Source organism: Triticum aestivum, chromosome 6A (assembly GCF_018294505.1).
Source record: "Triticum aestivum cultivar Chinese Spring chromosome 6A, IWGSC CS RefSeq v2.1, whole genome shotgun sequence".
NCBI classification, from domain to species: Eukaryota; Viridiplantae; Streptophyta; class Magnoliopsida; order Poales; family Poaceae; genus Triticum; species Triticum aestivum.
The window spans coordinates 527,291,388-527,306,601 of record NC_057809.1 but is presented as its reverse complement, the minus strand read 5'-3'; the positions used below and the strand labels follow the sequence as shown (position 1 = coordinate 527,306,601).

Genomic DNA, 15,214 nt, shown 5'->3' with positions numbered 1-15,214 from the left:
GCCGCCCCGCCGCCGCCAGATCGGGCTGCAGGGCGTGCGGCCGCCGCCCCTCTGCTCCCGCTCGCGAGGAAGGGAAAATGGTTACCTTGGGCAGCGGCCGGAGAGGAGACGCGACGGCGACCTTGGACGGTGGCCGGAGAAGGGCGACGGCGACCTTCGGGAGGCGGCCGGAGAGGAACGGGAGCGGGAGCGGGTGTTTTTTTTCGGTCGTGGGAGCGGGAGCGCGAGCCCACGAGCGTGGCTCGGTCGTGTTTACTCCCACGCCAGGTACGCTCGTGGTAGCGACGTCTAAATGTGCACGACGTGATACACGATCCACTGGGAAGGCTTTTTTGATCTTGATAGTGTAAATTTAGCATCCACCTCCATATACACCATCCACTAGAGATGCTCTAAGTATGTTATTTTTATGTATAGCGTTGTATGTTCCTATATATGCATATGTGATGTACATGTGAAGACCGGGTCATTTTTGTTCTGGGTTCGCCGCTGCAGACGACGCAGCACCGCTACCCTACTCCATGCAGGGGAGCAAGGCCACGAGGCACACCACCGATCTGCTCGTGCCCCTATTGCCGGGCGCACGGATAATGGGCGCCCTCCTCCAACCCGACCCATCCATCCATCCATCCCTCCTCGTGCTGCCGCTCGCCTCGTGTCTCCGCTCCCTGACCGTATCGACGGGGGTCGCTGGGACCGGCCAAACAAAGTTGACGCGCACCACGACGGCAACTAACGCCCTCCGCCAGACGGTGGCCTCCCACCCTCGTTAGCCTGTCTCCAACTATAATCCTCCGTCCGGCCGTTCCCCCCAGCGCCCATCCCCTGCGCCCGCCCCACCCTGTGCCCCGCCGTGTGCCGCTGGGATCCACATGCATCGGTTTCTCTTTCTCGACGCGTTATGTGTCGCTCCTTCCTACCACTGTGGATAATTTACTGTGGCGATCACGAAATTCGTGGACGTACGTCGGCATAAGTTGATTCGGTCTCCTGTTGCCAAGTTGTCTCACGTGATGGTCAAGATGGCCACGGTTAACCTGTGTTGGATTTATGTGTGGCGTCGGCGTCTCCTTTGGTTGATGACAGCCAGTTTAGTTGGCCGCATCAGCGTGACACCGTGTGTAAGAACCAAACTGTCCGTTTCACTAGTTACGCTCTTGTTTTTGTCCACGGTGTTTAGCACATCACATACAGACAGTGCTCACAGTTGGTTAATCGTCATGCGAGCATGTTGTTTTAAATCTGGGTGCGCCGGTTTGTTGCTTTGGGGCCGCCAATAGCCTACTTTGCTCCCTCCGGTTACAAAAGAGTGTTACTTTTGAGCTCGATGCAACCTTTTCAATCGTGTGTGGAGCCGAGGAAGGAAGGGCTTAGGGTTTAATATAAATCTAGCGAGATTCACAGAAGATGGGTGCATCTTCGGTCATTGTCGATCAGAACCATCTTCGATCATTGTCAATCAGGACATATATCCATGAAAAAGTGAGTGGTGACGTGTGTGCACATACGTTTTGTCATAGTAGGAAATGTTTAGACTATGACGTTTGTATGAATTTGCAGTATTATAACATTTCATGTAAATACACAAGTGTCATCATCCAGTATAATCACTCAAGCAGGTAGAAGTATCAATAGCTAAAGGTTTAAGTGCATTTATGTCGAATAGTTCCATGCATGGAGCAGCAAAGGTTTTGGCTACTTACATGCCCTGACAATGTGTATTGAAGATGACAGCACCTTCCATGACGTGCCAAATGGCAATACTCGTGCGATTGCTCAAATTGGGGATGACAACGTCCATGCTTTCCAAAGGATGGAAGAAGGCTTTTGGGACTTCTTGAGATTGTACCCTTGAACTTCGTCCATAATCAAAACTAGGCCACACACTTGTTAGCTAGCCATGGTAGGGCTCCTGGTGTGGTGTGACATGTTGGTTGCAACCCCCGCGAACTTTTATTTCATACCTCATGCTAGTTGATTGTAATGCAATATATATGTGATCTCCCATTCCCTTCCATCAAGACACAATCTCATGTCTGGTGTGACATAAAATTGCAAGTTGAGAGTTTTTCTAAAGGGAAACGTTTGGAGACGGTGCGCCGGCCGAAACTTCGGCCGGTCGCCCGCTACCTCGTGCTTCTGTGTCGATGAGACCTGCATTCGCACCCTATCTGCTGCAGCCCAATCTCGCAGGCGAGACCGCCGTCCACCCCCGCATCGCGCCCCTACCCCGCTGTAGCCTAATCTCGCCGGCAAGGCCGCCGTCTACCCCCGCATCGACCCTCTATCCGCGGCAGCCCAATCTCACCGGCGAGGTCGCCGTCCACTGCACGGCCGGCGATTTCCCCATGCGCACGACACATCTACCCCCTACCTACAGTCTTCACGCGCGCGCATCCCCTGCCCCCTCCTCCCGGGCTGTGTTTGGGCAACCACAAGCTCCATCGCCGGCGGCCAATCGCTCCCTCGCCGGCCGCCATGCCCGGATTCTCCCGCGTATACAAGTGTTGCAACCGTCACCTAGAAAAGCTTCAACAGCTGTTGAAAAAAGCTTCAACCATAGACATAGAAAGCTTCAATGGCACTGCACAACAAGGGAAAACTGCAACCGTTGTTGGATTTTACTACTACCGGCCACTGTTCAAAATATCGGCCGATATACCGATAAATCGGCCGATTTATCGCTTATCGGGGTCTAACCGGTAAGATAAACGCATATCCCCTGAGTTTATCGGTCTGGCCGATTTATCGGCTGTCAGAGCGATTTTGGCCGGTAAATCCAGGGGGCCCACCTGTCTGAAATCACAAAAAAATCTCCTGTAGCGCACCGCCTTCCCCATAACCTTCGCGCGGGACACATCCCTCCCGAGTCCCGATAAGGTTTGGCGTTTGGACTTCGTGAGCAGCCGCTCCCCGCGATTCACCACGCCGCCGCCACCATGGTCTCCTCCGGCGGCCGGACCTAGCTCGCCCGCCCTCACCTCGTCCCCCTGTCCAGCACCGCCCCGCACCTCGTCGGCTCGTCCCCATCTCCAGCACCGCCCCGCACCTCGTCCCTCATCTCATCCCCGTCTCCAGCATCAGCCGACCGCGCCCAGTCCTTGAGGATTCCACACAGCGACGCCCCGTCCTTGAGGCTTCCACACGGCGGTGCCTAGGAGCAGGACGTCTGGAGTAGCTCCCCGCCCACACCCCTCCCCAGGATCCAGCAACGGCGTGCCTCAACCCCCCGCCAACCCTTCATCCAAGATCGAGAGCAGCAGAAGCTCCACACGCCATGGCATGGATTCTTCTCATTCCCGATTATATTCTTTGGAGAAGTAGTGATGCATGCTTGTTGATTTATTTTGGTTGAGTTGAGTTATGTAGATGGCTGATTGTATTAGGAAGATTTTAATTATATTAGTCACTTATTGCTTCATTAGTAAACTATGTAGATGGCTGATACATGGTCTTTTCCTTTATTTATGTAGATGCTGATGTATGGTTGTTTCCTTTTATTTATGTAGATGGCTGGTTCAGGTTCATCTCAAGTTGCAAGTTCATCACTTAAGAGGAAGTCGGATGACATGGCTTGGGAGTTTGCCGAGTTGATTGATCCTAGTGATCCACAAAGGCTCAAGTGCAAGCTTTGTGGAAAAGTTATGTCGGGAGGGGTCACTAGGATGAAGGAGCACATTGGGCAGATCAAAGGCACTGTGACCAGCTGTATGAAAGCTACACAAGATCAGATTACTCGAGCTTTTGCATCACACGAGGCACCAAAGAGGAAGAAATTGGCAAAGCAAAAGCGTGAAGAAGAAGTTAAAGCTGCAGTCACCATAGAGGTCAACGAGGATGATCAAGAACAACTGAATGAAGTTGGTGAAGGTACTCCAAAGAAGGGGGCAATGGATCAATATCTTGCACCAATTGATCCTTCGATCCCGTTGAAATCTAAAAAACAGCAGACTATAAATGATAGTGTTGATAAGGAAAGAAGCTACAAAGTTGGGCAATATTTGGCTAGATGGATGTACAAGAAAATGTACCCTTCAATGCTATCAATGATGATGATTTCAAACAGTTTTGTGAGGCTCTTGGTCGCTATGGTCCTGATTGGAAGCAACCCTCGCAATATATGATCAGGGAGAAGATGTTGGTTCAGGAGGTGGAAAGGACTAGGGATTTGTTGAAGCCACATGAGGTCGAGAGGGCGGATACGGGGTGCTCTGTCATGACTGATGCTTGGACGGACAAGAAAAGGAGGAGCATCATGAACTTGTGCGTGCATTGCAAGTTGGGGACCGTCTATCTTGGATCAAAGGAGGATTCGACCGATGCACATACAAGTCTATACATTTTCAATTATGTGGATGAATGCATTGAGAAAATAGGTCTGAATCATCTTCAACTTGATCTCATTCATTTCTTTTCAAGTTCATTACTTGCTGAATTTTAGTACTTGCTTATTACTTGCTGAAAATTACTTATTATGTTTTGTAGGTGCTGAAAATGTTGTGCAAGTAGTCATGGATAATGCTTCAAACAACATGGGAGCAAAGGTGATGTTGAAAGATAAACGGCCCAAGTTATTTTGGACCTCGTGTGCAACTCACACCATCAACTTGATGGTAGAAGAGGTTGCAAAGTTGAAGCATTTTGGTTCTACAATAACCAAAGCCAAAGAAATGACTACTTTCCTTTATGCACATCATACTACATTGGCCTTGATGAGGTCCTATACAAAAAAGAGAGACATTGTTAGACCGGGGGTGACTAGATTTGCTTCGGCATTTCTTACCTTGCAAAGTCTTGATGCTAAGAGGAAGCAACTAAAGGAAATGTGTTGTAGTGATACTTGGGAAGGATGCAAGCACATGAGAACAAAGAAAGGGAAGGTGGCTCATGCCGCAATAATGAGTAGGGCATTTTTGGAAAAACGTGTCTCTTTGCATTAAGGTATTGTTTACTAAACTTCAAATTGTGCTTGTGTAGGTTGGAATGCACGTGTATATGTTAAATACTAATGTTGTGCACTTGTGCTTGGGTATGTTGGAAACTTGGAATGGAAGGTTTTTGAGCCATTGGTGAAGATACTTCGGTTGGCTAATGGCGATGGACAGTCCATGGCCTCTATGTATGGAGAAATAATAGAGGCAAAGAAGGCAATATTGGTTGCGGTTGATAATTCGGACAAGGACTATAAGGCGATCACAACGGCCATGGAGAGCAAGATGAATGGGAGGCTAGATACCCCATTGCACATGGCTGCATATGCCTTGAATCCATTTATAGTTATGCTACCACAAGCATCTTTACCGATGTGGAAGTCATGTCCGGCTTGATGGAAGTTATTGATCAATTTTATCTCGATGATGATGAGAAGCAAAACAAAGTGCTTAACATTGACTTGCCCAAATTTAAAAAGAAGGAAGGCATGTTTGGGAAGGTGGCTGCCACCAAAGCAATTAGCAATGCAAATTTCAATGCCGGTAAGCTTGTTCCCAAGATAATATTGTCATATTGCAATTCTGAATTTTTTGGGCTGATGCATAATACTTTGTATTTTTCCTTGAAATGTAGGGGAGTAGTGGGCAACTTATGGACTACAAACTCCTACATTGATGCACATTGCTTTGAGGATACTCAACTTGACCACAAGTTCATCCGGATGTGAAAGAAATTGGAGTGTTTTTGAACAAGTAAGTCTCAACTTGCAAATACTCAAATCTGATCTGTATATTATTTTTGACAGAATGTAAATCACTAAGCTTCATTTCACAATTTTTAGGTGGATGCAAAGAGGATAAATAAACTAGACGTGCATCGTAGGGACGATCTAGTTTATATTCAATTCAATGAAAGAATGATAGACAAGAGGAAGAAGTACTCCTCATCTTGTGATGTTCTTCTTGGTGAAGATGCTTCCATGGCACAAGATTGGATATGTGAAGGTGCTTACGTTGATGCTGCGGAGGAGGTTGATGCGGAGGAGGTTGATGCAATGGGAGCTTCCGAGTTTGTTGAGCTACGTAGAAGTGCAAGAGTGAGAGAACTTCATGAAGTGGAAGAATTTGTTTCCGATGGGGAAGAATCTGATCACGAGCTTGTCAATGAGGATGACATAGACTTTGAGTCCGATGATGATGGGGTGATACAAGGTGCCAATGAAGATGAGGAGGGAGACCCGATGGAGCCTTAATGGGGCTTCAAGCCTTCAATGCTTTGCACTATGTGTGCTTTTTTATGTTTGCTAGCTATTTATTTCAGTTGTGACTTGTGAGAGAACTATGAACCACTATGCGTGATGTTTGCTAGTTTCCTATTTTGCTTTGTCATGCAATGATGCAACTATGCAAAGCTATGGTTATTTATGACCTTACTATGTAATATGTATTGCTGGACTATGTTTATTTCTCATTGTTTGTCATGTGTGTGCACCTACATTTTGCAATTTACTTGATTTTTTAAGGCTTGGAGCACAACTAATGGTACATGGTCATGTATGTCCTTGTGCGTGTGTGCGTGTGTGTACTGTTTAATATACTAATATATCATTTTTAAGGCTTGGAGCACAACGTGATGGTTGATGGTCATGTATGTATGTGCTTGTGTATGTGTGCACTGTGTAATATATTAATATAGCATATTTTTAAGGCTTAGAGGACAATTTATTTGTCATGTGTGTGTAATATTATGACATATTTTAAATTATTTTGGTTGGGAAAACCAGAGATTTTTTTAAAAACTTGCCGATAAATGGTCGACCGATAAAAACGATAAACCGGCCGATAAGCCGATTTATCTCTTCTCTTGGGTCGACCGAGAAGTTAACGAGAAGCGATATCCCGAACAGTGCTACCGGCAAAGCTTTTTGCTACATCCATCAGGCAGAGCTGCGACCTCGCGAAGGACGACAATGATTTTTTTGCTGCAACCGTAGCAGGATTTTGCTAATACCATTGGAGGTTTTTGCTACATCCACGTAAGGCGGAGCTGCGACCTTGCGAAGGCGGCGACGGCGTTTTTGCTGCACCCGTAGTTTGATTTTGCTACTACCAGTGAAATTTTTTGCTACATCCATTAAGCTACAACGGGTGAGAAGCTACAACCATTGCGGAAAAAAGCTACAACGGGTGAAACAAAAAGCTTCAACCGCCTGCAGGCGCCGACGTGCTGCACGGGGATGCTTCAACCATCTACGGAAAAGCTGTTAACGGCACTCGACGAAGCTACAAGCAGCGACGGAAATTGCTACATGCGTCATTCTTTCTTGCAGGGACAAGAGAGAAGCAGATGTTACAACCGGTGCACATCGGAGCAACAACCGTCAACCCAAAATGCTACGACCGATGGCATTTTTTGCTGGAACCAGAGAAAGAATAGGCTTCGACGGACGTGCATTATAGCTGCAACCATACTGAAAAATGCTACGTCCGGCAACCAAAAAAGCTACATCCGATTTTGAAAAAAGTTTCAACTGGATACGGGGTAGCTGGAGGTCGGCCACCGCACAGCCGAAAAAAGCTGCAACCGGCGTCGAGAATAGCTACTACCCGCTTTTAAAAAAGCTTCAAACTGAAAACAGCTAGATAACAACGGCGACCAGCGACGACGGTGCTGCGTGGCGGTGCTGCGATGGGCGCATGGCGAGCTACGACAGCAGGCCGGTGGCGACGCTGGAACCCTCATCCGGTGGTGCTGCAATCAGGCGGTGTGACACACGTCGAGATGCAAGGCGGAGCTATTGGGGAACGTAGCAGAATTTAAAATTTTCTACACATCACCAAGATTAATCTATGGAGTCTTCTAGCAACGAGAGGAAAGGAGTGCATCCACATACCCTTGTAGATCGCGAGCGGAAGCGTTCAAGAGAACGGGGTTGATGGAGTCGTACTCGTCGTGATCCAAATCACCGATGACCGAGCGCAGAACGGACGACACCTTCGCGTTCAACACACGTATGGTTGGGGAAGACGTCTCCTCCTTCATGATCCAACAAGGGGGAAGGAGAAGTTGATGGATATCCAGCAGCACGACGGCGTGGTGGTGGAAGCAGCGGGATCTCGGCAAGGCTTCGCCAAGCTCTAACAAGAGGGAGAGGTGTTACGGGGGGAAGAGGGAGGCGCCCGGGGCTTGGGTGCGCAACCTCCCTCCCCCCTCTTTATATAGGGGTCCAGGGGGGGCGCCGGCCCCTCTAGATCCCATCTAGATGGGGGGCGGCGGCCAAGGGGGGTGGCTTGCCCCCCAAGCCAAGTGGGGCACCCCCACCCCTAGGGTTTCCAACCCTAGGCGCAGGGGGAGGCCCAAGGGGGGCGCGCCAGCCCATCAGGGATTGGTTCCCCTCCCACTTCAGCCCATGGGCCCCTTCGGGATAGGAGGCCTCACCCGGTGGACCCTCGGGACCCTTCCGGTGGTCCCGGTACAATACCGGTGACCCTCGAAACTTTCCCGGTGGCCGAAACTGGACTTCCTATATACAATTCTTCACCTCCGGACCATTCCGGAACTCCTCGTGACGTCCGGGATCTCATCCGGGACTCCGAAAAACTTTCGGGTTACCGCATACTAATATGTCAACAACCCTAGCATCACTGAACCTTCAGTGTGTAGACCCTGCGGGTTCGGGAGACACGCAGATATGACCGAGACGACTCTCCAGTCAATAACCAACAGCGGGATCTAGATACCCATGTTGGCTCCCACATGCTCCTCGATGATCTCATCGGATGAATCACGATGTCGAGGATTCAATCAACCCCGTATACAATTCCCTTTGTCAATCGGTACGTTACTCGCCCGAGACTCGATCATCGGTATCCCAATATCTCGTTCAATCTCGTTACCGGCAAGTCACTTTACTCGTACCGTAATGCATGATCCCGTGATCAACCACTTGGTCACATTGAGCTCATTATGATGATGCATTACCGAGTGGGCCCAGAGATACCTCTCCGTCATATGGAGTGACAAATCCCAGTCTCGATTCGTGCCAACCCAACAGACACTTTCGTAGATACCCGTAGTGCACCTTTATAGTCACCCAGTTACGTTGTGACGTTTGGCACACCCAAAGCACTCCTACGGTATCCGGGAGTTGCACAATCTCATGGTCTAAGGAAATGATACTTGACATTCGGAAAAGCTCTAGCAAACAAACTACACGATCTTGTGCTATGCTTAGGATTGGGTCTTGTCCATCACATCATTCTCCTAATGATGTGATCCCGTTATCAATGACATCTAATGTCCATAGTCAGGAAACCATGACTATCTTTTGATCAACGAGCTAGTCAACTAGAGGCTCACTAGGGACGTGTTGTGGTATATGTATTCACACATGTATTACGATTTCCGGATAACACAATTATAGCATGAACAATAGACAATTATCATGAACAAGGAAATATAATAATAACTTTTTATTATTGCCTCTAGGGCATATTTCCAACAGTCTCCCACTTGCCTAGAGTCAATAATCTAGTTACATTGTGATGAATCGAACACCCATAGAGTTTTGGTGTTGATCATGTTTTGCTCTAGGGAGAGGTTTAGTCTATGGATCTGCTACATTTAAGTCTGTATGTACTTTACAAATATCTATGTCTCCATTTTGAACACTTTCACGAATGGAGTTGAAGCGACGCTTGATATGCCGGGTCTTCCTGTGAAACCTGGGCTCCTTCGCAAGGGCAATAGCTCCAGTGTTGTCACAGAAGAGAGTCATCGGGCCCGACGCATTGGGAATGACTCCTAGGTCAGTAATGAACTCCTTCACCCAGATTGCTTCTTGTGTTGCCTCCGAGGCTGCCATGTACTCTGCTTCACATGTAGATCCCTCCACAACGCTTTGCTTGCAACTGCACCAGCTTACAGCCCCACCATTCAAAATATACACGTATCCGGTTTGTGACTTGGAGTCATCCAGATCTGTGTCGAAGCTAGCATCGACGTAACCCTTTACGACGAGCTCTTTGTCACCTCCATAAACGAGAAACATATCCTTAGTCCTCTTTAGGTACTTTAGGATATTCTTGACCGCTGTCCAGTGTTCCATGCCGGGATTACTTTGGTACCTTCCTACCAAACTTACGGCAAGGTTTACATCAGGTCTGGTACACAGCATGGCATACATAATAGACCCTATGGCCGAGGCATAGGGGACGACACTCATCTTTTCTCTATCTTCTGGTACTTTAGGATATTCTTGACCGCTGTCCAGTGTTCCATGCCGGGATTACTTTGGTACCTTCCTACCAAACTTACGGCAAGGTTTACATCAGGTCTGGTACACAACATGGCATACATAATAGACCCTATGGCCGAGGCATAGGGGACGACACTCATCTTTTCTCTATCTTCTGCCGTGGTCGGGCATTGAGCCGTGCTCAATTGCACACCTTGCAATACAGGCAAGAACCCCTTCTTGGACTGATCCATATTGAGCTTCTTCAATATCTTGTCAAGGTACGTACTCTGTGAAAGACCAATGAGGCGTCTCGATCTATCTCTATAGATCTTGATGCCTAATATGTAAGCAGCTTCTCCAAGATCCTTCATTGAAAAACACTTGTTCAAGTAGGCATTTAAGCTTTCCAAGAATTCTATATCATTTCCCATCAATAGTATGTCATCCACATACAATATGAGAAATGCTACAGAGCTCCCACTCACTTTCTTGTAAACGCAGGCTTCTCCATAAGTCTCTGTAAACCCAAATGCTTTGATCATCTCATCAAATCGAATGTTCCAACTCCGAGATGCTTGCACCAGCCCATAGACTGAGCGTTGGAGCTTGCACACCTTGTTAGCATTCTTAGGATCGACAAAACCTTCCGGCTGTATCATATACAATTCTTCCTTAAGGAAACCATTAAGGAATGTCATTTTGACGTCCATTTGCCATATCTCATAATCATAGAATGCGGCGATTGCTAACATGATTCGGACGAATTTCAGCTTTGCTACGGGTGAGAAAGTCTCATCGTAGTCAACCCCTTGAACTTGTCGATAACCCTTAGCGACAAGCCGAGCTTTATAGATGGTCACATTACCATCCGCGTCTGTCTTCTTCTTAAAGATCCATTTATTTTCTATGGCTCACCGATCATCGGGCAAGTCAGTCAAAGTCCATACTTCGTTTTCATACATGGATCCTATCTCGGATTTCATGGCTTCCAGCCATTTGTCGGAGTCTGGGCCCGCCATCGCTTCTTCATAGTTTGAAGGTTCACCATTGTCTAACAACATGATTTCCAGGACAGGGTTGCCATACCACTCTGGTGCGGAACGTGTCCTTGTGGACCTACGAAGTTCAGTAGCAACTTGATATGAAGTTTCATGATCATCATCATTAACTTCCTCTCTAGTCGGTGCAGGAACCTTAGGAACATTTTCCTAAGTTGCGCCACTTTCCGGTTCAAGAGGTAATACTTCATCAAGTTCTACTTTCCTCCCACTTACTTCTTTCGAGAGAAACTCTTTCTCTAGAAAGGATCCATTCTTGGCAACAAAGATCTTGCCTTCGGATCTGAGGTAGAAGGTATACCCAATAGTTTCTTTAGGGTATCCTATGAAGACGCATTTTTCCGACTTGGATTCGAGCTTTTCAGGTTGAAGTTTCTTGACATAAGCATCGCATCCCCAAACTTTTAGAAACGACAGCTTATGTTTCTTCCCAAACCATAATTCATACGGTGTTATTTCAACGGATTTCGACGGAGCCCTATTTAAAGTGAATGCGGCAGTCTCTAAAGCATAGCCCCAAAATGACAGCGGTAGATCGGTAAGAGACATCATAGATCGCACCATATCCAATAGAGTGCGATTACGACGTTCGGACACACCATTTCGCTGAGGTGTTCCAGGCGGTATGAGTTGTGAAACTATTCCACATTTCCTTAAGTGTGTGCCAAATTCGTGACTCAAATATTCCCCTCCATGATCTGATCGTAAGCACTTTATTTTCCTGTCACGTTGATTCTCAACCTCACTCTGAAATTCCTTGAACTTTTCAAAGGTCTCAGACTTGTGTTTCATTAAGTAGACATACCCATATCTACTCAAGTCATCAGTGAGAGTGAGAACATAAAGATAGCCACCGCGAGCCTCAACACTCATTGGACCGCACACATCAGTATGTATGATTTCCAATAAGTTGGTTGCTCGCTCCATCGTTTCTGAGAACGGAGTCTTGGTCATTTTACCCATGAGGCATGGTTCGCACGTGTCAAATGATTCGTAATCAAGAGACTCCAAAAGTTCATCTACATGGAGCTTCTTCATGCGTTTGACACTTATGTGACCAAGGCGGCAGTGCCACAAGTATGTGGGACTATCATTATCAACCTTACATCTTTTGGTATTCACACTATGAATATGTGTAACATTACGCTCGAGATTCACTAAGAATAAACCATTCACCAGCGGGGCATGACCATAAAACATATCTCTCATATAAATAGAACAACCATTATTCTCGGATTTAAATGAGTAGCCATCTCGAATTAAACAAGATCCTGATACAATGTTCATGCTCAAAGCTGGCACTAAATAACAATTATTGAGGTTTAAAACTAATCCCGTAGGTAAATGTAGAGGTAGCGTGCCGACGGCGATCACATCGACCTTGGAACCATTCCCGACGCGCATCGTCACCTCGTCCTTCGCCAGTCTCCGCTTATTCCGCAGCTCCTGCTTTGAGTTACAAATGTGAGCAACCGCACCGGTATCAAATACCCAGGAGCTACTACGAGTACTGGTAAGGTACACATCAATTACATGTATATCACATATACCTTTAGTGTTGCCGGCCTTCTTGTCCGCTAAGTATTTGGGGCAGTTCCGCTTCCAGTGACCACTTCCCTTGTAATAAAAACACTCAGTCTCGGGCTTGGGTCCATTCTTTGGCTTCTTCCCGGCAGCTTGCTTACCGGGCGCAGCAACCCCCTTGCCGTCCTTCTTGAAGTTCTTCTTACCCTTGCCTTTCTTAAACTTAATGGTTTTATTCACCATCAACACTTGATGTTCCTTTTTGATCTCCACCTCCGCTGATTTCAGCATTGAATATACCTCACGAATGGTCTTTTCCATCCCCTGCATATTGAAGTTCATCACAAAGCTCTTGTAGCTCGGTGGAAGTGACTGAAGGATTCTGTCAATGACCGCGTCATCCGGGAGATTAACTCCCAGCTGAGTCAAGCGGTTGTGCAACCCAGACATTTTGAGTATGTGCTCACTGACAGAGCTATTTTCCTCCATCTTACAACTAAAGAACTTGTCAGAGACTTCATATCTCTCGACCCGGGCATGAGCTTGGAAAACCATTTTCAGCTCTTCGAACATCTCATATGCTCCGTGTTTCTCAAAACGCTTTTGGAGCCCCGGTTCTAAGGTATAAAGCATGCCGCACTGAACGAGGGAGTAATCATCAGCACGCGACTGCCAAGCGTTCATAACGTCTTGGTTCTCTGGGATGGGTGCTTCACCTAGTGGTGCTTCTAGGACATAATCTTTCTTGGCAACTATGAGGATGATCCTCAGGTTCCGGACCCAGTCCGTATAGTTGCTGCCATCATCTTCCAGCTTGGTTTTCTCTAGGAACGCGTTGAAGTTGAGGGCAACATTAGCGTGGGCCATTTGATCTACAAGACATATTGTAAATATTTTAGACTAAGTTCATGATAATTAAGTTCATCTAATCAAATTATTTAATGAACTCCCGTTCAGATAGACATCCCTCTAGTCATCTAAGTGAAACATGATCCGAGTCAACTAGGCCGTGTCCGATCATCATGTGAGACGGACTAGTCAACATCGGTGAACAACTTCATGTTGATCGTATCTTCTATACGACTCATGCTCGACCTTTTGGTCTTCCGTGTTCCGAGGCCATGTTTGTACATGCTAGGCTCGTCAAATCAACCTAAGTGTATTGCGTGTGTAAATCTGGCTTACACCCATTGTATTCGAACGTTAGAATCTATCACACCCGATCATCACGTGGTGCTTCGAAACAACGAACCTTCGCAACGGTGCACAGTTAGGGGGAACACTTTCTTGAAATTATTACGAGGGATCATCTTATTTAAGCTACCGTCGTTCTAAGAAAATAAGATGTAAAACATGATAAACATCACATGCAATCAAATAGTGACATGATATGGCCAATATCACTTTGCTCCTTATGATCTCCATCTTTGGGGCGCCATGATTGTCGTCGTCACCGGCATGACACCATGATCTCCATCATCATGATCTCCATCATCGTGTCTTCATGAAGTTGTCTCGTCATCTATTACTTCTACTACTATGGCTAACGGTTTAGCAATAAAGTAAAGTAATTACATGACGTTATATGTTGACACGCATGTCATAAATAAATTAAGACAACTCCTATGGCTCCTGCTGGTTGTCATACTCATCGACATGCAAGTCGTGATTCCTATTACAAGAACATGATCAATCTCATACATCACATATATCATTCATCACATCCTTTTGGTCATATCACATCACACGGCACATGCTGCAAAAACAAGTTAGACGTCTTCTAATTGTTGTTGTAATTTTTTTTACGTGGCTGCTATAGGTTTCTTAGCAAGAACGTTTCTTACCTATGCCAAAACCACAACGTGATATGCCAATTTCTATTTACCCTTCATAAGGACCCTTTTCATCGAATCTGATCCGACTAAAGTGGGAGAGACAGACACCCGCTAGCCACCTTATGCGACTAGTGCATGTCAGTCGGTGGAACCAGTCTCACGTAAGCGTACGTGTAAGCTAGGTCCGGGCCGCTTCATCCCACGATGCCGCCGAATCAAGATAAGACTAGTAACGGTAAGTAAATTGACAAAATCAACACCCACAACAATTTGTGTTCTACTCGTGCATAGAAACTACGCATAGACCTAGCTCATGATGCCACTGTTGGGGAACGTAGCAGAATTTAAAATTTTCTATGCATCACCAAGATCAATCTATGGAGTCTTCTAGCAACGAGAGGAAAGGAGTGCATCTACATACCCTTGTAGATCGCGAGCGGAAGCGTTCAAGAGAACGGGGTTGATGGAGTCGTACTCATCGTGATCCAAATCACCGATGACCGAGCGCCGAACGGACGGCACCTCCGCGTTCAACACACGTACGGTTGGGGAAGACGTCTCCTCTCTTGATCCAGTAAGAGGAAGGAGAGGTTGATAGAGATCCAGCAGCACGACGGCGTGGTGGT

General features: G+C 46.8%; 2 protein-coding genes across 2 annotated transcripts; both read left to right on the top strand.

Annotated features, from left to right (window-relative positions):
* The first annotated feature begins 3,528 nt into the window (after positions 1-3,528).
* On the top strand, positions 3,529-4,940 carry LOC123129676 (uncharacterized). The gene is made up of 2 exons (XM_044549745.1): positions 3,529-4,376; positions 4,486-4,940. The coding sequence occupies exons 1-2, from the start codon at positions 4,010-4,012 to the stop codon at positions 4,938-4,940; spliced, it is 822 nt and encodes a 273-aa protein (XP_044405680.1). The 5' UTR covers positions 3,529-4,009.
* A 144-nt stretch (positions 4,941-5,084) lies between these two features.
* On the top strand, positions 5,085-6,365 carry LOC123130917 (uncharacterized). The gene is made up of 3 exons (XM_044550707.1): positions 5,085-5,474; positions 5,566-5,684; positions 5,774-6,365. Exons 2-3 carry the CDS (start codon positions 5,607-5,609, stop codon positions 6,182-6,184), a joined length of 489 nt encoding a protein of 162 aa, XP_044406642.1. The 5' UTR covers positions 5,085-5,474; positions 5,566-5,606; the 3' UTR covers positions 6,185-6,365.
* Positions 6,366-15,214: the final 8,849 nt, after the last annotated feature.

Excerpts from the sequence above, each read along its gene's own strand:
- LOC123129676 (XM_044549745.1), top strand. The coding sequence starts at position 4,010 with ATGGATGTACAAGAAAATGTACCCTTCAATGCTATCAATGATGATGAT. Across the intron at positions 4,377-4,485 it reads TGAATGCATTGAGAAAATAG|GTGCTGAAAATGTTGTGCAA; the intron begins GTCTGAATCATC and ends TATGTTTTGTAG.
- LOC123130917 (XM_044550707.1), top strand. The coding sequence starts at position 5,607 with ATGCACATTGCTTTGAGGATACTCAACTTGACCACAAGTTCATCCGGA. Across the intron at positions 5,685-5,773 it reads ATTGGAGTGTTTTTGAACAA|GTGGATGCAAAGAGGATAAA; the intron begins GTAAGTCTCAAC and ends CACAATTTTTAG.